We start from the raw sequence: 23,750 nt of genomic DNA on the forward strand, positions 1-23,750 counted from the left end.
GAAGAAAATTTCAGGTCAGGACAGCTAAATTTCCTTTTCTTTCTCCATTGCATTGTACATCACTTAGCACGTCATGCTGGTTTCGGCCATAGATGCCAGCGTCATTAAAATGACATTGTGTTTGAACAGGGATCTTGACTCGGAGCTGATTGCAGTATGTGTCCTGAGTGCACCTCTTCAATCAGACATCCCAATTTACACGTCTATCTTTAAAATAGTTTCCTTAACTGTTATTGCCCATCAAACTCTGGCTTCAGCCTAAGAGGCTTTGAGTGCTTGGAAGTATTCGTGCTGCCAGTTCAGCTGGAGGGTGTCTGGGCTGTGTTCTTTGATGTCTTTGATCGTTTGATTGTTCTTTCAGTGCTGCCCTATGCTCAACCAGGGGAGCTTTGTGAATTATTTGTGCTCATAGACACACAACGTGCTGTTGGCACTTTTGTTACCACCGGCCATCTCGCTGAAGGGTGGCTGGACGGATACCTGGCCTGAACTAGTACATTTGCAGACAATTTTGCAAGACCTGTCATTCCCGTACTGCTCCCTTGACCCCCAGATGAGATCAAGGTTTAGCTTATGGTTATTGCTTCCAGTTGGCCATATAACCAGAGCCTAGTGAGGGGCCTGGGGAGCTCTCCGGGATGTCTGTGTGCTCTCCTGGAGCAGCAGATCATAAATCAGAAGAGACTTCAGATGGATTTATTGGAGTGGCACAGTACACGCAGCGTGGGGTTTGAGTTAGGATGTGAAAGAATGGTGCGTACCCAGCAGCAGAACGTGTTAATGAAATATGTTCCTCTCACTGACTTGCTTTGAACTGTCACCTATGGCTATGGCAACCACCTTCACGGGGCTGTGCAGCACTTACTGATGCACAGCTAGTAAAATCAGTAAAAATGCCCCTGCTAATAGAGAACATAATGGCAATGCTAGTGTTTCTGTGCCCGCTGGTGCAGACAGGGTTTTCTGGAGCTGCGGAGCAGAACCTGCCTGTGCTGCGAAGCTGAGAACGTGGCCTGCTCTGACGGGAGGACCTGCCAGGAACGGAGGCTTCTTTGAGTGTGATACTTTGCTCATTCCTTAGTACCTGATTTTCTTTGACATACAAGGATTATTGGAAAAAAAACCCAGCACCCCACTCCGCACAAGGGGAATTTGTGGTCCTCCTGTAGTGGTTCTGGTGCTGACCAGCTGCAGCTGAACGTGGGTGCTGCTGGACCCAAAATAATATGTCCTTCAGTCAGAGCAAATGCTCCCCATGCAGGTGGGGTCACAGCTACCACCCTTTCTACTTTGCAAGCTGCAAGGGTCGTTTCTAAAAATGCTTTGTATTCACATAACATTTGGTTTGGAAATCCTCTCATGCCATCCCTGTACGTCTGTCTTGTAACGAGATGTCAGCCTGTGCAGGCTTCTCTCCAGGATCTTCAAACCCCCGTGTTTCACATGTTAGCTTCTCCTGCCTACCTGGGACCTAAGCAAACTGCTAATTGTTGTGCAGATGTCATCTTCCAGGCAGGCATGAGGTTGTAGGCTTTAAAGAGGCTGTACTGTCATTTGCTACCAGCCTTCTCGGTACACGTGAGCTCTATTTTTATGGGAGTGTGCGTTTTCTTTCAGCTGCTGCTTTGTTGAATTTCTTTCTTTTCTTCTCTTTTTATTTCTAGGCTTACAGGTAAAGTTTTAGGGATACATCTGTTTTTCATTATCCCCGTTTCGCCACTTGTTTTTTAACTAAAAAAACCCCAACCCCAAGAAACTGTTTCGTATGTAAAAAGCCGCAGTTTGTTCCGAGGTGAGTTGAGGACTGTGTGTTGTGGTCAGTCTTAGTGAAGTCCTGACTATAGCATTGGCCAGAAGGGTACGTTGATCTTCTGGGAGCAGATGGAGGTTGAGCCCATGAATTTTGCTCTGGTTCTCCAGCTCAGAAGCCTGGATCTCCCCAAGAGAGACATGGAGGCTTTTGGCCACAGGTTGTCTTTGTCTGTTTTCTGAAAATGGAGACCTTTTCTTCTACTCCGACTGTAGTTTAAAAAGGGTTTGTGAGTCCTTGAGGTTGTTCTTTGACCTTTTAGAAAAGAGGAGGACACTGAAGGAGGATATCAAGCACCAGGTCAGAAATGCCAGGTGCTGCTTTCAGTGCATCAGACTAGCATCAGAACAGCAGCACTATTTGTGCTCCCTGCCCAGCTCCTTTTCTCTAGATGTTCACCACTGACCAGCGTGATGTGGTGTTTTTGCCTTTTATTTTTTTATTGGCTAAAGCAATAACCAAGCAGGAAGAGGAATAAGTAACCTAACAGAGACAATGTAGCAGTAAAGGGGTGAAAGGAGAGGACTCCACTCCCTCCGTATCCCTGAAGTCTGTTGGGGGCAGAGGTCTTTTGGTGGCATGAGTCGGTGTTGGGTGTGCCTGTGAGGGTATTTTCTGCTTTGTGGAATAGAAGATGGTTGCTTCAAGGAAAGAAAAAAATCTGCGATGTGATGTGACATCCTGATGGACAACAAATACAGAAAGAACGATATTTAGGACTGCATATATGGGAGGAAATTCTTTAAAACCTGGATAGGAGTAGGGCAGACTTGATGGAGGGATGAGTAATGAAGGAGTGTTTGAACGGAACTAATCAGTCCCATCTTCTTTCAAAAGACCTCATTTAGTTTAATTTAGCAGCATGTAAATTTAGAGCCAATCAAAGGAAACGCTTCTCCAGCCTGTGTGCTGGCAGGCTGCTCCGTTCCCTAACCCAGCGTGAGAAGCAGCGAGCTGAGCGCCGTAGGTGGATTCAAAGCCTCGTGTTGTGAGGCAGTGGGGACACGTGTGTGCGTGAGCATGGTTACACATGTAGTGGTAGGGAGGTGAGCTCTGTCACAGGGTGACTGGCAGCCACAAGAGCAGGACCCTTCTTTTTTTTCCCCCCCCTCTCTTGTTCAGTAGCTGGTCTGTGGTCGGTTGGGGTGGCTGTATGCCCCAAGACTACTTTGTGGTCCGCTGCAAGTGCGGGCAGAGCTTGCTCCTGGGATCACAGTTTGGGTGAGCCGGTGCTCTGAGCAGCGGGGAAAGCCTTGTGCTGCAGGAACTAACAAGTAAACCTTGCTGACCTCTGCAAAATGTTGTTTTCCTCAAGAAAACCCTACCTATGGATTCAGATGAACTCCAGATTCTTTGATGGCTGCTTGTTGTTTAATTTAAATTAACACAGTTACTTCTGTGCTTAAAATGCAGCACAGGCGTAAAAAACCTTTGCAGGATTGCACTGATTTTTATTTTTCTCTGCAGTTTTCACCCATGGTGCTAATACAGTGATTTTAAACAAGACTTGCAGGTGTCTTCATATTTTCAGGAGAGATATAAGCCCCTGAGGGGTCAGTATAAGCTACTTTGTCGTTACCTGCCATAAACTCCATTAGCAGCAAAATTGGCAGCCCTTGCTATCGGCTGCCCCTGATGGGACCCGTGTGCTAACACCTCCAAGTGTTCTGTTTCCTGCGGTGTCGCGCCCCTGAACCTGGGCTGCATTGCAAAATATTGTGTAAAGAATGCTGAAACCTGTGAAAACATGGACTAAAATATTGTTGGTTTTGTTTTCCTTTGAATTTCAGGCTGTTGGCAATGTCTCACTGGGCTGGTCTCCTTTCTACCACTGCCAAAGTCAACCTGCTGGTCTTGGTGGTTTCGGCTGTGTTTTCCCAGTCAAGCCTGAGCGACAGAGTTCCTGTAAGTGTTGGCTGCTCCAGCTGAGAGCTGCACTCACAAAGGGCTGTCCACCCACCGGAGTCTCAGGTGGGGCCACAGCCTTACCTGATTCTCTCTAGGGCCAAGTAGGGTTTTGCAGTAGGGTTGGTGAATCATTTCTCCTCAACAATGAGTCTTCAATAACAACATTTCAGAAGGGATTCTTTCTTAAGACTGCTTGTCCCACCCCAGGAAATCCAGAATATGCTCAATCCAGAGGGAGTGCAACAGGAACAGTGCAATTTGGGCAACTCTCTTATTTGCTAGATGTCACGTTTTCTATTTGGAGTTGTCACGTTCCCCCTGTGGCAAGATGCAAAGCTAATTATGTTGTCTAGTGGCAAGAAGAGCAGAAGAGGTGGCCTCAATTAGGTTCCTAGCTGTGCCTCTTTTGAGTCACCACAAGTGAATCAGGCTTAGAAGAGCATCCTTCCAGGTCCTTGCATCCCATGTGCATGGATTTTGCTAGTTGCAGTGTAATGTTGAAGCTGCAGCTGAGGTAGGTGGACACAGTCTTCCCCTTTTCACTGATACAGGTGTGCAAAACTTCCCCTGGTTTGGATTCTTCTGCTGAGCCCCAGCTGCCAGCTCCTGCTAGATTAGCAGATCTGGAAAGCTTCCTTAAGGAAGCAGGAGCAGTAGGGTGTGGTGGTTTTTTAGTTTAATTGATACTGTGGCTTAAAACAGGGGATTGCCCAGCAACACTGGGATCACTGACCCCACCATGTCCCTGGAGGCTTGCTCCTGCCTTTGCACTGCAGCTTGCTGTCTGTTGGGGGTGTGGTGTAGCTGTCTGGGGGCTGTGCTGTCAGCAAATACGAGGCACAGATTACAGTATAAGCACTATAGGCCAGTGCCTTGGGCCCACCTGGAGTCACATAACGATGAGATAATTCATCTTTATTTCAGGGAGGAAGGTGAGGAGGCTGGAGATGGAGCACAGTCATCCCAGCTGGAGAACAAGACCTGGGACAGCCACCCAGTGATAAATGCCCTCGTTGGCAGGCAGCCTGACACTGGGGTTCAGGCAGGGTTAAGGTGATGGGTGGTTAACTTTTCCATCACCTTCTCCTGCACTCCCCCTACAATGGCTCCATGGTGGCCGTGTCTCTCCTTTATTGCAAACAGACTGCAGCTTGTCTCAGACCTTCCTTGCTGAGGCTTTTCAGCTTATTGCAGTTGATTTCACACTGATAAAGCAAGGAGACTTTTTGCCTTTAAGGAAATTTCCACTGTTCTTTAGAAAACATCTTTCTTTCTACTGTTTTAATTACAAAAACAAACAGAAAAAGATTCTACTTAATTTCTGCTTAAATGAAGACTTGCTTGCGTGTTGTTGCCCATTTTTGCCAGAAATACTAATGAAAACAGGGTATTGCAAAGCACTTGTGGGCCAAGCAGTGGCAGTAACATTTAAATGAACCAAGTCACATCCTTTTATCCTTACTGAGCATTTAGACCACGGCATGAGCAGAGCTGGTAAACATCAGCCATCTCCGTTATGTGTTTCGACAGATAGAACACTTGGAGGACTGTTGGTAAATTTACAATGGCCTGTATTGTTAAGTCCCTCCTGGATAATAATACAGTAGTGTAAATAAACTATGGAATAACTGCTCTGATTCATCTATGTTAGTCCTGTTGTGTCATGGCTCAGAAAATGTTAACATTGATTTTCATCAGTAGAACCTGGATTTTTATGCTTATGATTGTTACTGAATTTTAACCATTTGTCATCATTTAACGATTTCAAGCCTCTGATGCACTAAGTGGAAGCAGGATTTAAGCTCTGTTTTCCAGTGTATTTCCAAAATTTCAATGCCTTTTGACAGACAAAATAAAAACATTCTATAGGTTTGCTAACCATCTTCACATGTTACCACTCTCTCTGCTAATCGTATGTGTTTTACTCAGGCTGATATTTTTCTTGCTCAGAAACACTCTGCTAGGCTGGATAATGGATATTTATATGCAAAGCACCCAGATTCTGCAAGAAAATATGCACACATTTTTTTCCAAGAAGTGGAAATGAAGGCAGAACATGGCCTAAAATTTCCAGTTCACCTCTTAATTGACTTCTTTTTTTTCCCTGTGAAAAAATTCTAAGATTAATATCAAAACACTTCATGAAGTGAACTGTAACTCTTACTCTGATTGCCAGCAGTTAGAAATAATCTTTCCCTATAGGCGGGTTATTTGAAATTATTCAGTGGTGGTGTTCTTGGCAATATCAGAATCTGATAATACTCCCAGCAACAGAAACTGAGCTGTCTGGATGATTAGCCTGGACCATCTTATCTGTTCCTGTGAAAACCAGAATAGCAAAGACCTGCTTCCCGAGCAGTTAATAGCCTGGTGTGAGATAGTACAAGGTCGTTACTTACTATGTACTCTCAATAATTCTATCCCTTGCAGTTTTACATGACTCCCACCAGCTCCCTAGGGAGACTTTCCAGTGAACAGCGAGGTTTCCCTCACAGCAAGGATTTTTCTCCTGCTTTTCATCCTCATTTTTTTCTTTGCGTAATGTCATACCACTCGTGCTAGCTTGATCTACCACACCTCTGCCATTCGCATTCTGCACTCACAACGTAGGTGGTGATTAAATTGCTGCCTCATTGTTTTAAGAGACTTGGAGGACACTGGGAAGGGGTGGAGAAAAGGATGCTTGCACTTTTATCGTGTGGGCAATTTGGTGTGTTTTCCTCATGTCCTATTTTGGAAATAGCTGAACTATTTTAGCTGAAATCTTCTCCAAGCCTGAAATAAGTGCATTTAAGAAAAAAAGAAAAAACACAACAACCAGTACTTGAGGCGTTTCACTCGTGTGGAAAGTTTGAGCTGAAAAAGTTAAAAGTTTGACATATTTTTAGGCAAGGGAAAACAGGGTCTTATAACATTACACAACCCTAATAATAGTCAGGGCTTCTGGCTCTGACTGTAATATAGGTGAGGCTCTGCGAAAGCTTGTTTTAAACCTGCAGCCTGCATTGGAATAGGAAATAAGCTGCGTTGCTTTGTTCAGCACAAATGTCATGCTAGTTATGCATGTTTAACCTTTAATATACTTTAAATCTAAATTTAACCATGTGGAAAGAATCTCGGATGTCAAAAAAAAAAATCTGCTGGCGAGGGAAAAAATTTTGTATTCTCAGCCGGCACTAAATTACCCAGATGCAATTGCTAATGAGCTGAATCTCTTCTATCCGAAAGGAGTTTGCCCTTACAAAAATAGAAGAGAGCGACATAAAAGATGACAGCGGGAAAGAGCCGATAACAGAAGATGATGCTGATCCTGAAGACCTGGAAGTGTTTTACCCCACACATCAGTGGCAAACCATCCATCCAGGTAACACGCTGATAACTAATTATAGCATCCCTCTGAAACCCCACCTGACAGCACCGACAGAAGCCTTGCAGAAACTCAAAATACCTGTTTGTTCCCATGACAATGCATTCTTTTGCTGGTGTTCAGACAAAGAGTTTCAGACCCAATGACCCAACACAGGGACGGGACACCATCACCAAACCAGCTGGCGATGGGAGTGGTTGCTGAAGTGCTTTCAGTTCACTGGAGCAGGTCGAGTGGGCTGCCAGTCACATTGCAGGTGGTGATGCGTCTCTGTCACTAGCTCAGAAGCCCTTTCTCTCTTTGTACGCTTGTCAAGGGACAGATTTTATAACATTTGTTGGCACGTGGTATCCCAGGTCTGCTGTGCTCCAGTGTGGGCTGGTGAAATGCTGCTCAGTGGCAATCTGATTAAGAACTGTCAGTGTAACACTGCACAGCTTTTTAACAATGGGTTTTCTGTTCCTTGGCTGTTTGAAATCCAGTTTTTATCCCTATCCATACATCCCACAAAAAAACCCCTCTTCCCTTTTTTTCCCTTTCATTAGACATGTATGGGGCACGTACAGTGAGAAAACACTGACTGAGCAGGGTGGCTTCACTGCAAAAGCCTGTGTGCTGGGAAGGGCTCTGGAGAGGATAAGACCATTTAAACATGCACACAGATGCATGTGTGCACACATATTTCAGCAATTAGGGTGATCAGTAAGCCTGCCTCTGGGGTCTTGAACAAGGTATTTAATCCACTTGTGCTTTGGTGTCTTCATGTATATGCAGGTGTAATACCTTCCCACCTCAGAAGGGTGAACTAAGTAGTAATTAATTTTTATAAAGTGCTCTGAATTTAAAAGAGCTTTAGCCCGTGCTCAGTATTATCATTGAATGAATAAATATGGGATCCATTTGTTGTGAAATTTCTGCCAGATATAGCAGAACAACTTTTCCAAATGTAAATCTTTGTATAACATAAATGTCTAGCAAAAGCCCCTAAATTTCACAAAGCTGTGGTATATACTTATATTCTATTTTTGTACCATTATGTATGGAAGGCGTGTGGTGTCCCTGCTCAGCATTCAGACTGGCAGATCCCCACCACCCTTGTTGAAGCAGAATATGTATATACTTGCAGTCATTATAAACGTTGCTGCCGGTTTTCTTCAGAAGCACGTTCTCCATTGCTTGGGTGTCTTGTTCCGCTTTATTTTTGTAACAATTCCTCACTGGGCGTGTGCAGTGAAGGGCTTATGGAAGTGGGGAGCTTGTCAGTGTTCGCAGAGGAGGAGAAGAATTTAAATTAGTCTTGTAAAAGGCTTAAATGATGGCCTGTCTCATTGTCTAGCTGCTACGGATCCTCATTTCAGGTGTGTGTGCAGATTTTCGTAGAGACATGTTAGAAAGAGGAGTCATCCTTGATCTTCCCCTGCCAGCCTGGGATTTTTGTCTCCTCTGGGTTTCTCTGAGACAAAATCTTGTGTGTGGACTGTGACTCGCCCTTTTAGCATGTGGATTACCCTCAGCAAGGCTGGGGAACCTGCTACCAGCATGAGCCCATCCCTGCAGCCTCTGACGTCGAGGGTTCCCCCCTTGCTAGCACAGGTCCGTGCTGGGGAGGGAGCTGACCCACAGGGTGAGGGAAGCAGCCAGCATGGCTGCACGAGGGATGTGCCTTTTGGTCCTTTAGCAGAGGCGGACGAGGTGGCAGCATGGCTCATGTGGTGATTCTGCGTCTTCTGATGTCATTTCACTTGCCCATAGCCAAGCAGAGTCCTGGCTGGGCTGGCTGCTCTGTGCTCAGCACAGGCCAAAGCGAACCACAGCACAACGCTCAGAAGTTTGCTTTCTGCTGCCTGCCTCTCCAGGATGCCCCCACACCATCTTCCATTGTATTCCTGAAGCAAATGGGGCCAGACTCTCCCGGGGAAGCAAATGTTTTGATTTAAAGTCTGGATCTTCAATTTTGAATAGTGGAAGGGAGCTCAGAGTTGTGTTTCCCCCTGTCACACTCCTATTTCATCTTGTTCTGAACTCAACACAGGATTTTTATGCTTCTGTCCAGTCCTGCAGTTGCTCATCTTTTATACATGTATTTCCCGTTTTACTTGCCTGTTTTTCTAGTTCCCTGTTGCTAATTGCATCAAACCGTGTTTCCGCCGAGACTGCAGCAGTGTCATCAACCTGTAACCTGTCAAATCCCTCCACCAAATTAAATTGTTATTGTATATGTAACGCTGCCTTGTGCGGTTGTTCCCCCGCTGCCTACAATGTGAGCTGGATTTTGATCAAGTGCTTTCTTGCACTTTGAGCATGCTTCAAGCTGCTGGAGGTGCTGGATGCAAACACAGAGAGACAGTTACCCTAAGAGCTCTGCCGCCTGTAATCTGGAAGCAAGGAGATCAGTTGTCTCTTCTGCCAGCCAGCTGGGAAGCTGACGGGCTGTGGAAAGGTTGGTGAAACTTCACAAAGTCCTTTAACACTTTGTTAGGCATTGCTTCTTTCTCACTTGGCACTAAATAATGCACCAGGCGTAGCTGGGTTAGACAGAAAGGATATATGTGCCTTGGAAAGTCTTCCAGCACCTCTATTATTTTACTTTTCTTGGTATCGTCTGAGCAAAAGATGAAGAGATGAAGAAATCTGCAGGGTTTTTCGTTCTGTTCTTGGTTGGCATCCATAGAAACTTGCAGGCTACTTGGATTTTAATGAGTGGGATTGCAGTGTCCTCTGAATGGATGTTCACACCTGTAGTCAGATCATTTCTTGTGGTCAGGTAACTGTTCCACCACAGGCAGAATTTTTTTGAAGTTGTGCTTCTTCTGATGTCTTTTTGATTTCTCAATGCACTTTTACCAGCTGATAGTACTTTTGTGAGTTTGAAACTCTCGGGAGAAACATAGCAGAGGTGACTTGCTTTTGTTTCTGCTTACATAAAGCTCTGCCAAGCGTGTGGAGGTCAGTCTGTCGGCACACAGAAACACCCTACCACTTTTCAAGGTGGTCTTGCCAGATGGTTATGGCAACCAAAGGCTGATCTTTAGTCTTTGGGATGGCAAAGATGAATGGAAGGATTGGTGTTGATGGTCGTCTCTGTCAATTTGACAGTTTTCTTGGGGGTTCTGTATACAAAAGCATTTTTTCCGCATTTCTGGGTGACCTCAAATCTGCCATGCAACATCCTAGAGCATGTGAATGCTTAGTTTCCTGGGAATTAACCTACTTCTGTTATTTGGGGACCTTGTTTCCCCTCTGTTTTGTTTAGCATTCCTGATGATGACTGAAAGCTGGATTGCTTTGACTGTCTAGTTATATCACTGACCAGCAGATTTTTCACCTGAAATTAGGGTCAGAAGTAGCTCCTTGGGGAAGACATTGCTGTGAAGATTAAGAAAAAGGATATAAGAGGCAAGGATTTAACTGGGAAAGAAAAAGGAGGTTAATCATCTCTTTCTCAGCCACGACCAGCACTGTGGGGAGCCCGGACTACGCAGTGCCTCTGCAAAGGGGCTCTGTCCACTTCTGTGGCAGCAGCGCTTTCCGGCTTCCTGACATGGCAGAAACTGGCAGGTTTCTCAGCTGACAGCATGACGCTGGGAATTAATGTGTCCAGTTTCCAAATCCAGATGGACCAAGTGAGAACTTCATCTGTCCAAACTATCAAAGTATGTACAGTCTACTCCTCATTCTTTCCATTTGAGAGGAGCCAACAGTGGGGCACAGGAAGGCTTCCTTTGGTCTAGAGCAGCTCCCTGCAGACTGGAGAAAAGGAGCAAAATCTTACATAGGTGATTGAAATGTTGCAGCGTTGGATCTCTCTAGGTTTGGACAGCATGTCTCAGTATCTAGCTGGGCAGAGCACGCCTTACAGGAGCTCAGCTGGCCTGTACCTTCAGCTGTGGTTAAACTTCCAGCTTGCAGAGCTCTGTGCTGATACCTGCAGCTACTCTATAGCACTTGTTCTGTTCAGAGTAATTTTCCTAAGTGCCTAATTATATTGCAGTTAAAAAACAAGAAGCCATGACTGTCGCCGTTGATCAGACTGCCAGAGTGAAGTTGATGTGAGCAAGCTCTTGTTGCTGCTTCTGCAAAGATGAAACCATCTTATGTTCAGTGGGGAGCCAATGATGCACTGCTTAGCATTTAAATATCTATGGCTGCAGCTTCCGAGGATCCTTCCTCCGTCGGTAGATATCTTTGCTGTTCATCCTTGTCTCAGGTCTTCCCCCCTCATTTGCTGCACAAAGAAGGTTTTGCACGTATAGAAACACAGTTTTCAAATAAAGTGTTCATGCTGGGGAGGTAATTTCAGAAGCTGCTGCAAAGGACTTGCTGTGGCTTTGGGAAGAGCAGGACTCAGGATGGGGAATAACTTGGTCCAGTTCCGTTGCCAGTCTTTGTCTTTCAGGAGGTTTCAGTAGCCAAATAAGCCAGCACTGCTCTAAGCCAAGAAGAGGTTTTTAAAGCTGGGAAGAGAAGGTAATGGCAGGAGGGATCCCTTTGGCTCAGGGCCTGTCCCACAGCCTGTGTGGGTGATGTGGTGGCTGGTGAGGTTTTCCTTACACCTTGTTGGTGGGTATCTTGCTCCTGCTGTTCACTGGGATGTCCTGAGCTGCACCAGCTCCTGCTAATTGCTTTGCTGAATTAATGAATCTGTCCGAACCATTGGCTTCTTGGTGACCTAGACCTAACTCAAACAGTTGTGTGCAGGTCTCTGAAATATTTATATCAGCATGGTCAAGAGAGGGCTGTGAAATACGGCATTAAACCACCAGGGTATGCTCATTTTTGCAGAGCTTGATGTGTGTGATCCAGGAAATAGGAGCCTCATCAGATCAGCACAGATTTGCATGAAGAGAGAAGGCAAATGGGATTTTAAAAACCTCATTTATGCGAGATGAAATGCTTCTTTTCCAGGTGTTTTTTGTAAAATAACTTGTTACTGATGTGCAGAGGGGAATAATCTCAACTGTGGAGTTGTTATAATCTTCTCTGGCCAGCAACAGGGAGAGCTTGCAGGGCAATTACAGCAGGTAGAAAAGCCCCAGCAGTCTTGAGAGCAATTGCAAATGTTCAGTGTTTGGAGGAGTTATGGCCACTAGCAGCTCTCTGTCTGCTTGTTTTCCCTCTGACCTCTTGCATACAAGGCCTGTCCTCCTTTTTATTACCACGTGTCTTCATGCTCTCCTCTCTCAGCTTCCCCATCCTTGTGGTCTTTCCTTGACTTCTCACTTTCACATCATGGGACGCATGGTCTCCCTAGCACTGCCTTGTGCTTCATTCCTCCTTACACTGAAAGGCTTCTCTGGCAGAAGGGCTGGGGCTGAAACTCCATGTGCCGCTTCTGGTGTGGGGCACTGGAGGGAAGTTGTGTCAGATGAAGCAAATTCTCTGTGCCTTAGTCCTGATGCATGTAAGAGGGATAACAGTGTTTCCTTGCCCGGTGTTGGTATGAGGGCAGGATTGGGACTGCTCAAGAGACACTTGGACAGCCTGCAGGCAGGAGGTATCTCAAACCTCTGTCTGAGCAGGGCGTGTTTGAACGGTGCCAGCTTTTGGACATGGAGACACTGTCTGTATGAGCATCTTTTCCTCCGACTCAGCTGTGCAGATGAGGGCAGTGCTGTACCTGTCTCCAGCTCGTTCGGCATTATCCGCTTGGGTTTTCTTTACCGGCAGGTTCCCTGAGCTGGCAAGTCGGGGGGCACCCACCGGGGATGCACACCTGGTCCTTGTCAAGCCGCCTCTTCAACGTGCAGATGACGGCTCGCAGCGCGCGCGGCGAGCGGGCCGGCTTCCCGGCTGTGTGGCAGGTGTGGGCTGGCCCTCCCCGGGAGCCCCTGCCAGCATCCTGAGGGGGTGCTGGGGGTGTAGGTGATGCTGGGAGCATTGTAGCCTCAGACCCCTGTAGTTGAAACGCTCATGAAACGATCGTGAACGTTAGTAGGCTGGTCCTTAGGCACAAAGCTGACCTTTTCTGGGAGAGGACAGGGCTGCAGAGCCGTTGTCATTCACACTAAGAAATGGGGAACTGTAGCAAATAACAGAAATTTATAGGCCAGTAACTGAACATGCAGGTTAAAATAAAAAAATAGACTCCCACTTTATAAAAAACACTCTGCTTCTCTAATTTGACAAGTGTAGTAATGCAGTTTTGATTATATATTTTGCAGCATGTTGTAAATGCAGGGTATATATATATTTAAATTTTAATAATGTGAGATCTCAGAACTGTATAGCTCCTGGTACTAAATCATTCCTGTGAGCTGGGCAGAAATGGACTGTTGTGTGTCAGCACACTGAACCTGCAGGTTTTAATGAAGCGGAATTGTGAGGACTGGTAGCTGTCCCCAGCCCCAGCACAGCACCGCTCGGAGCGGCAGGGTGGGCACCAAGGTGCTGCTCTGCTCGCTGGGACTCGTTCAGCATGGCCAGGTACCAGTCTGACTTGCAGAGTTGTTCCCTGTGCTTTCTGTTTTCTTCTCTGTGACCTGGGAGGTTTTGCAGCCATTTTTTCCCCAGCACATCCATGAGGGTATGAGGTTCAGTATTTGTGAAATGAACTGAGAGCCAATTTATTCCCCCCCCTTCCACCCCAAACACAGATAAAACTTTCGATGTCTTCTGTAATTTCAAGAACTGCCAGTATCCTGGCAGCACCAGTGTTGGAGAGAAAAAGCTCTAAATTTACTACTTGGATTGCTCAGGAGGAGCGGAGTGGGACTGAGATGGGTTTTCAGTGTGTAGGGGTGAATGCTGTCCCTTACTGGCCAATGATGTTGCTGGTTTCATTAAACAGACTGGTTATAAAAGTCTTCTGCAGTGATGCACATAGTGCCAAAAACTTATTACGCTTCTGAGGAGCAGAGATAAAAGTTTGCAGCTTCTCTAACACGTAGCCATGGGCTTGGATGTTGGGCAGAACTGAAACGAGGATGTAATGATACATCTTCACATGAGACACTGTGACTCCTGCTAGCTGCCTGTATGACTCCATGCTCCGTGGTGTTTTAGAGGTTAATTTGAAGTGGTTATAAACCAGGTGATGGAGGTGTTTGAGAGTCAAGTGGCTTTTTTGTGCAACAGGAGGAAGTTAGGCTGTATTTTTCAAAATATTTTCGAACTGAGCTTTAATGATGCTCTGACTGGTGTTATTATAAAGTAAGTGTAGCATTAGCAAGGAGAGTAAGTATGTCGGCTGTATAGCAGTAGACATAAGCGGTGGGAATCATTCACATGGTTAAATTTACATTGTTTGGAGGGGAAAAAGTGCTTTGAAAGAAGAGAGACTGTTTCCCAGAGAAGACATCTCTCATTACTCTCTTTTATCTTCCTTCTGCCAAGCCAGAGATGCAGTGAGCATGCGAGCTGCTGAGAGATGCTTAAATGTGTGCTGGGTGATGAGGAATATCTTGCTATGGTTTTTATGTGCAAGCATGCTATATTTTCTGCAATAATGTTAATAACTTTCATGTGACTGTTTAGAAGGATGAACCTCATTAAAGAAGAGGTATTTAATAATGGGCCTATTTTTATCTCTGTCTTTATCTAGCAGTTTGCACATTTATTTCAAGCTTGTAACAGTGCTTTAGAAAAAAAATGTTTTCCCTTCTGGAAAATGTTTTGGGAGTGCATCCAGCCTTGGTTATCTTGAATTTCCTTCCAGAGCAAGCAAACTATACCAGGACCTTGGCTCCAATATTTTCATCGGGTGTTATGGGACAGTGTTTTTCAAAAAGTGTGACTTGGGTTCCAGAGTCAAAAGGTTCTGAAGGTTTGGCCAAATATAATCAGAGCAAATCCCTCACACTTCAAATGTGTGATCTTGTTTTGTGGGACAAGCATTCCAGACATTGCAACACGTGCTGGCTTAGCCATGGGTCAGACCTCCATCCCTGTGAAGCCCTAGGGGTTGCTCTTGTGGCCAGAAAAGCATTGAATTCCCACCAAAGCACCATCACAGATGCTGGAAATCAGATCATCTCCTGTGAGCTCTGAGCTGCAGGGTAAGCCTCCATGTGCCAGCAGAGCTCAGCACCTCTCCATCACCTTCTGAAGCCGTCCTTTGGTGACAGAGGGCTCCAAGAGCAATTATTTTCCTGGTTTGGGAGTTGTTCCTGGGCTGTGGTGTGACAGCAGAGCAGCACTGCTCCTGGAGCACGGGCTGGGTTTGCTGCAGGACATGTTTGACCACACAGTCTCAGAGAGGTTGGCAGCTCTGGAGAGCACACCCTCCTGCAGAGTTAATTTTTTTTTTTTTTCCTTAAATTTGGAACTTTATGATGTAATTTCATAAATTAATCCCTGAGCTATTGATAAAATGCAGACATAGTGTTTTCAGACTGCTCTCCTGTATTTTCTCTGAGTTGCTGGCTGTGGTTGGCCGTGATGGAAGCAGGTGGTCTGCCCCGTCCCCAGGGGGATGCGCCGTCTTTCCAGTTCCTTCCACATCTGTCCTGTTAGCATCACTGGCTCCACACCCAGGCTGCCTGCCAGCTTGGTCTGGGAGCAGAAGTGCCGTTTAGCCCACGCAGAACTATAGTACTCTGTGGCCTGTGGCCAGAATGACCGTTTCTTGCCTTTTCCCAAGACACATATGTGCCCATATGCTCCTGGAGGGTGTGGGTTTGGTCCCTGGTGTGTGTTTGACAGTTGTTACAAAACCCACTGCCTCCAGGAGCTAAACCCTCCTTTTCTATGGCGTTTAATCTAGATTGTGCACATCACTAAAACACAGTTTCACAGTGTTATCTTTTTCATAATTAAGAATAAAGTATTTTTCCCCATGGTCTTGCTCTGGCCATTCCTTCCTGCATTATTCCCTGTGGGCTAAGACCCCACTTTCTAAAATTTCTACAAAAATGATTCTTGGTGGGTGAGCACAAAGTCACATTTTTTATTTTTTATTTTTTTCAGGCAGTCAGAACACAGTCAAATGGCTCCTGCGAGGAATATTTCATCCTGGTCCTTCACAGTTCATGCCTGCAAATTAGTGCTCTTAGTCAGATGGGGCTGCGGCTTTTTTTCTTTTTTTAATTTTTTTCCATATGTTTATTTATAGGGTCATACTAGCAACAGATCTTTTTCTACAAACCCTTTTCAGAGCCGTGTGCTCTGTCTTCTCCTTTCTGGCTTAAAAGCACCTTGCTCTTCTGAGGAAAACTCTGAATATCCATCATGCTGTCCTTATTTAGTGAGACATTTTCTCTGATCTCTGCCCTCCATTCATTTCATAATCTGCAATGAATTTGGGAAGTAAATTAAAAAAGCTATTTGATGTTTCTTGAGGTCTAGAAGCTTGTTTTGCATTTGTTCTTACTTGAATGCACACTGAAACAAATGCATCTGCTTTACTGAAACATCTTCCTTCATCATCTCAGGGAAGCTTCTGAGTTAAAAAATAAATATATCTCTGTTTTTCCAGCTCTGCTTTAGCAGCATGAGATTGGGAAGGAAATGTAATCTCCTTGGGTCTGTCTTGATGTTTTGTAGAACTAATTCCCATTTATTGCAAAAAACTCTTGCAACACTATATTTAGGTTTAATTTTTTATTATGTGTTTACATTTTGGAAGGAGTAAGTGTGATGGTGTTGGAAATGCTAATTAAGGATAACATTTCTCATTCAAAAGATCTTTCTTCAGTCCAGAGATTCCTTTTCCTTTCTCCTGATTTTTCTGCCTGCTTCTTAAGTCTGCAGGAAGTTTTGCCTGGGTCATTCACTGGCAACAGGATGTTATCTGAATACGGAATGAATGTATGCAGTCTGTCACTTGGTATTTCTTCTGTTCTTCTGCTGGAGTTCTCCCAGGGTTGCAGAGACCTTGCAAGTGGCAATGGCAATAATGGGAATGTGCCTATGATCCTGCAGAGTAAAAGAAGAAACATTAAGATGCATGTTTCTCCCATTGCTGCAGGGTGTGAATAAATAGATCTAATCAACAATTTACACTTTAACCCCAGACCAGGTTTTATTTTTAGGATTTGTCATTCAGCCCAAGTGAAACCTTTCCGTTTCTTTCTGGTGGTGTTTCTAAAAGCACCTTTAAGTTACTGCCAAGACTGCATTTTAAGATGCATTTACATTTTTATATAATCTGCTACTTTTCTCATTTGAAGCAAAGCCCACCTGTTCTTCATTAATTATACTATCATTTAACCTGCTAACCAGGTTGCTACTAATTACAGTTATCTCACTGTTCTGCAGCCAATAATATGCAAAAATGGTGAGACCTCCCTCATCTCGATTAGGTAGAGCTGTAACAGGGTGGCAAATGGTGAAGGCTTTTACAGGTATTGTGAAGGTATTTACAGATTATATGGTATAAAGCTGGGAGGAGTGGCTACTGCACCCGTCGGGTGTGCTACCCTTCAGAGAGACCTTGACAACAAAGAACTGAAATAAAAGAAACTCTTCAAGAATAGAAAAATCGTTTTTACTGTAGGGTGATTGAACACTGGAGCAGGTCAACTCCACCAGAGTGTTTGTGGAGTCCCCATCCTAGGAGACATTTGCAACCCAACGGGACACAGTCAACTTGCTTGAGGTGACCCTGCTTGAGCGGGGGTTGGATGGGATGATCTCCAGAGGTGTCTGAACTTCAACTGATCTGTGACTTTATGGCAGTGCCTTTTTTAAGACATAATGTCTCATGGTGGGCTTCACAGAGAGCTGCAAACCCTGGTGATGATGGTGACTGTTCCCCCTTGTTAACATCAGCTGAAATCTGAACAGATCAAACATGGGAAGAGTTGCTGGATACTCCTCTGAAGAAAGGCAGGAGAAAGTAATGTCTGAGACCATCTGCCAGGGAGTTGTGGGTCCAGCAGGGCTGGAGCCAGGAGCCAGAGGCTGGAGTGAAGGCACCCCGTGGGACCAGAGCCTTTGCTGGAAGATAGGCCAAGAGGCTTTTCACTTGACCCCTATTTTATCATCTTTCCACCCACTTTGATCTCTTCAGGTGCTCTTGAAACCTCTGGCTTACATCCTGAAGTGGAAAGGACGTGTCCTGAAGGAGGAGCAGGGCGTGGCTGCAGGCAGAGGAGGGCTTGTCCTTCACCCTGTCACCTGCGGGGAAAGCCCCGTCTTGCTGCAAGCAGGAGAGGAAGAATGGCTGAGGCTCTTCCAAATCAAGCTGTCAGTCAGAGGTGTTAATATGACTGCTTTATGGGGAAGAAATGTATATGCTCTCCTCCATCCACTCCAACAAAGATCTTCAGATTAGGTCAAGCCATCTACACTGGCTATTTTTACTGTTTGTTCTCTGCTATACTTGATAAACTGATTTGGGAGTGGGGGGCTTGTTAGATGGTGGGTGGTTTCTTTCCTGAAGATTAGAGGTGATTCATGTGATTTCTTTTCCCCCCTTTGCAGTGCAGAAGATGCAGATAGGGGTGGGACAGAGGCATCTTTATACTTGTCAAGTATTCATCCACAGCCCAAGGCGCTGCCTGAGTGCAAAGGTCATTTTCTTGCAGGCTTAGGAATACCACACAAACAGGTAAAACAAGATACTTGAAGACCACGCTTGAGAGAGATTGTATCCATGGTCTGTAATCCAGATGTGGGATCACTGAAGGGCATGTTGCAGTGGTAACGGAGCTGGGAACCCTGAACGGGGAGGTTTCCCACAGTTCTGGCACGAGGAACCAGAGGACCCCTGATCCTCTGTGGTTCTCCACGAGGACGTCCCAACGCCCTGCACAGAGCTTGCTGTGATACCAGGCAGGAGCTTGCTGGCGGGGCTGCTTTGCCGGTGCAGGCTGTGGCAGCGACGCTTGGCTGTTCTCGGCGTGCTTCTGCCGTGAAACGTCGCTGTGCATGAAGGTACCTGCCCACAAGGGCTGGTCCTTGTCTGCATCGCTTCCATTGGCAGAGCAGGGACAAAAGTACCTTCCTGCTGCATCGCAGGGAGCCCTGTGGAGCCAGCACACCTGAGAGACGAGGAGACCGTCTGTGCTCTCCCGTGCGTTGCCTGGGCAGTACTGGTTTAATCATTTATCCCTGGTCACGCCACCAGAGTTTTAGTGGGTGGAGATGTGTGTATTTGTGGGGGTTAACCCCAGCTGTTAGCTTGTCAGGTGTCAGGCAGGATTTGCAACACTGGCAGCTGGGGATAAAAACTGTTATTAAGTGTAATGTGGCACCTTGGATACAGAGAGCATGGGGAGACAATAAATACAGACTTCCATAATATCATTTTATAGTGTCACTCTTCAGAATTTATTAAGACTTAGTTGCAGTGATGCCTGCAGCTTCCTCTGGTTGAATCAGTAAATTCTGTTCGTTATCTCCAGCACTTGTTTTGACCTACTGTGTTTTTAAAAAAAGAGGAAATATTGGGCACCCCAGTTCCTTTCTTTGGCAGCTGGGGTTTTTGGTGTAAATGAAGCTTTTCTCAGGTTTGCTGCTAACGCCCTAGTCAGTGCTCATCTGGGTGGATGGACCCGAAATGTGAAGCATTGCTTGATGAGATCATTAAGAAATTCAGGCATCAATGACCTACCTTAATCATCTCAGCCTCCTGCTCACAGCGAGCGGCAGCGGGGGGAGAAGAGCTATCTGTCATCTCAGAGCAAGTTTCCATGTCTTGTGGTCCCACCCTGGTACACTCCAGCGTGCGGACAGGCTGAGCATGGCTGAAGGTGGAGAAGGGTTCACAAGAACTTCCTTAACTACAGAAAGGTGGTTGCTAAAGCTGCGGACTCAAGGAATAGTTCACTGTCACCTTGCTGTGGGTGTTGCCGCTCGTTCACTGACAGGAGCTCACTGCCTTGTCAGTGCTGAGCACAGCACTGGCATTTTTCAACAGTTCTTCAGTCTACAAATGAATTTGTGCCCATTTCTCCCATTTTTTTGTCAAACACAAATCACAGCAGTGATGCGTTTGTGTACCTTTACCCCATCCTCAGCATTTAGATCTCCAGGATGGAAGAAAATGAATTCAAGCCCAACCTTCTGATAATTTATTATGTTCCTTGCGCTTAAGGGCAAAATTTAAGTTGCCAAAAGCAGATGTTTGCTTGCTCCCTTTTTAGCTCTCAAAGTACTTTCTGTGTGCTTGATTGATGGACGTCCCTGTTACATTAATAGTTGGGCTTTGCAGAAAGCTGTTATTACCAGGAGAATCTGGTGTGGGTTTCAGTTTTTCTTCTTGCATTGAAAATCCATTATTAATGTCTTTTTGAGGAAAAAAAGGCTTCAATTCAGACGTTTTGCTTTGCTTTCTCAGGTTCCTTTGCAACTGTCTTCTCTGAGGCACTTTTAAAATCAATATTACAAGTGTTCTTTATATTTTACTGTGTGGTTGAGGGTGTCTGCGTCTTGCTATTGATTTCTAATTGTGTTGCAGGACATTTGGGTGCACACAGATTGCCACGTGATGGATTGCTTTATATGTGTCTTCCCAGTCATCACTGAGTTGGCTTTTTGCATGTTCCCTCTTGCAAGATGCTGCTGCTGAGCCTGGCAGCTACCAGGAGAGCTTTGCCAGCTCACAGTCCATAAGTGCAATCTTGAGACGCTGAACTTGCGACCATTTATTTGATTTTGGTTTTATATCAGACACTTGTGTGGTCTCCTTTTTTGCGTTGTCTTCACACGGTTGTTCTGCCCTGGCTTTTCGGGCAGCTTCATGTTCTGCATTGAAGGAGCCTAACAGGTTGTCCTGGTTTTGTTTGGGGTGGTCATAATGCATTTTCAGCTCTTTGGATCAGTGTGGGCATGGGCTCTGATGTTTGCCCCTTGGATCAGCTCTGCTAGCAGATCTTGGTATTTCAGAGGTGCAAAGTCCAACTCTCGATGAAATAACGTGGAAACACAGGCCACGTCTGTAGCTGCTGTAAAGTTGGATTTGCAGGCGCTCGGAGCACATCAGCGGTGATGGAGCATGGGCGCATCTGTTCGAGAGCTTATTGGGACCACGGGAAGGTGTGGAGTGACACGGCTGTGGCCAGCATAGGTGCCCCAAATGCCCCATTACTCCAGGTGGGCCACAGCACATGCTGAGGGGGACAGAGGGCCACGTGTGTGTGTGTACACATGCCAAATCCTAAAAGCCCAAAGGAGAAAGAGCAGCAACAGAAGTTTTCTGTGTAGGGAGGGTTTGCACATGCCTCAAGCTCTTGTGAAGCAGAGTGGTGAGTAGTCCTGCTCCAGGGCTCTCCAGACAGGGATGGACGTGTTTGTTGGTTGACCTGCCTGCGGGCAGGTTGCTGCCGAGCCCTCTGCGTGTTGGCAGCACAGGCTCCACGTCTGCCGGGTGCTTTGGTTGCCACAATATGCAATATGTAGGTGGTCTGGGTGTACAGTAAATTGCTGCCAGCTGGATTGGGGTGTTTGCTTGTCAGGCTTGTCTTCAGTAAGGCTCAACTCCTAGACAGATAAAACATGGTGCGCTTCATGGAGGACAGTTTTAGCTTCTAAGGAATTAGTTGTAGCTTATCCATCCATGCTGGGGCCCAGAGCAAAAAGATGGCAGAGGTGCTGATGCTGAGTCTCTGGAGGAGCAGCACAGAGTACAGGCATTTTAAACACACTCACAGAGGACATGGACAACCCAAGATCTTCCTGGGTCCAGTGGTCCTGCCATTTGCTGGAACTGGCAGTCGGGAGGGGGATGACATGTGTAAACTATCGTCAGGCTTTGACCTTGCTGCTGGAACTTAGTTAGCAATTCTGTTGATGTTCTGGAAACGAAAATATAATTCAGGCCACCTTCTCCTCCAAGCTGACCCTGAGAATCTGGGAGGAGAACAACTATGGAATAATTAGGGGCCTTTTTTTTTTTTTTTTTTTCCCTTTTGCTAGTGTTACTGCTCAGTGTTGAACTGTAAAGTGTCATTAGTTTCCTTGAACTTACTGGTCCAAGTGTACTTTGCATTAATATAATTACGTAAATTGCAGTCTCATTAATCACAGAGTGCTGCACCTTATCACTGTCTCGCCTGATTTTGTGGATGGTTTGGCTGGTGGGAACCCCTGTAACCCTGGCCAGGGGCTGAGGGCTGTGGCTATAGCACTCCCCCTGTACTCCTGTGCTCATTATAGCTCACGCTTCGTTTTTGGACGCCTCTTACCCTGTATGGTCTGGGAGCATTTGCCAGCACTGCCGTAACTGTGGAGAGCAGCCACGCCACTGCAGAGGAGGGCAGCTGGGACACAGCCGGGGAAAGGCAGGTTTGTCACAAGGGAATTTTGTCGTACCATATCCGGCTGCTGCTGTTTTGTTTTGGTCTGTAGAGGTCCCAGCATGGCAGAGCCCCGGCTCTGGCTTTGGAGTAAATACCCAGAGCATGAGCTCTTGTGCAGGGGACTGCTGCAGGGCCATTTGATGATCCTGTGGCTCTGTCTCCATGGCAGAGCTCTCAGCCTTCCTGGCAATGTAAATTCTCCTGGCTGCATGCTAAAATTACACTGAGTTATTGATTTATCTTTGAGAGGATTTCCTTCCCAAGGGACATTTCTGGCCGTTGTAATGATTTAGTTCTTCTGCGAGTGCAGAATCTCTAGCACAGCAGAGCCATTCTCCTGCCCTCAAGTCTGCAGCCCAGGGTCGTGCTCCCACAGGCTTCCTCCGCAGGCTGATTTCTATTCCAAAGCTTGGACAAGGTTATACTTCTGAGTGACAACTGCAAATAAAAGGGCATTTTCAACTTTTCACTGAGGAAGCTGCAAGTCTTGGACAGGCCTTTATGCCATGACACCAGCACTGTTATCTTGGACTTGTTGCAAACACAACTCTGAGGCTGGCATGTGGGAAACATGAAGCCATGTCAACATTAATGCACCCGGGCTCCTGGGAGTGTCTTAATTCCTTAAAGCAGGGTATGATGGGAGCAGGATTGTGCAAACATTTTTTTTTCTAAAGATAGAGTGTACAGCCTCTCTTTATTTTCCTTTCTGCTGATGCCCGTGGAGCATCTCTAACAATCAGGTCACACAAGTTCAGTTTCGGTCTCCTGCTTGTACTCCTGAGGATGCAAAGCCAATTCTCTACTTCTACCACCAGTTTTCTCCCCTTAACCCTGATATCACAGTGCACTGACTGTGGCTCACCATCAGTAGAAGGACCTGACGCTTCAGGAGTTGGGCCAAATATTTTGCCTACTATCTGTGGAAGGGAAATGTCAGGCTCTGTGTCCCTGGGTGCCCATCTCCGGCGATGGCCCATCTAAAGCACCTCCCCACGGGTTCCTGTATACCCGTGGATTTGAATCCAGACTCAGCTTCAGTGTGCTCACTGATAAAATGTGAGGCTGCTCATGTGCGTGGTGTTATAAAACAACATCCCCTGATTAGGCCCAGGGAGAATGTCAATTTATTTTCCCGTGAACCAAGTGTGGCACAACTACTTTCTTTCTTAGTGATGTATCTGCAAGATAAAACAAGTCCTTAGCGTCTATCTTAAATACTGCAGTGTTGACAAGTTCTCTTGACAAAAATTAGGCTAATGTCCCTTACGACTGCATTAGCTATAGAACCAAGGCTTTAAATTGAAGCTTTGGAAAGCACTATACCAATGCTCTCTCCAAGGCATCTTATTCCAGCTTTTATTATTCAAATTTGTTCTCACTATAGCTTGGCAGTGTAGCTGGCAGACAGGTTTCTCCAATATGTTCTGTTAGTCTCGCAGCCAGGCAGTTCAGATCAGGCACCTTTCAGAGTTGAACTGGGGAA

The 23,750-nt window shown here is 45.9% G+C and overlaps 1 protein-coding gene across 3 annotated transcripts in view; it reads left to right on the forward strand.

The window, feature by feature from the left end:
• The window catches only part of SIL1 (SIL1 nucleotide exchange factor), a 100,963-nt gene that overhangs the window by 21,946 nt on the left and 55,267 nt on the right, over positions 1–23,750 (forward strand). For all 3 annotated transcript variants that reach the window (XM_074915812.1, XM_074915811.1, XM_074915813.1), the window contains exons 2-3: positions 3,601–3,715; positions 6,947–7,082. In XM_074915812.1, coding sequence (XP_074771913.1) covers positions 3,611–3,715; positions 6,947–7,082 — 241 coding nt within the window. In that variant the 5' untranslated portion in view covers positions 3,601–3,610. The remainder of the gene's footprint in view (positions 1–3,600; positions 3,716–6,946; positions 7,083–23,750) is intronic.

This window comes from Athene noctua, chromosome 12, assembly GCF_965140245.1.
Source record: "Athene noctua chromosome 12, bAthNoc1.hap1.1, whole genome shotgun sequence".
Lineage (NCBI taxonomy): Eukaryota > Metazoa > Chordata > Aves > Strigiformes > Strigidae > Athene > Athene noctua.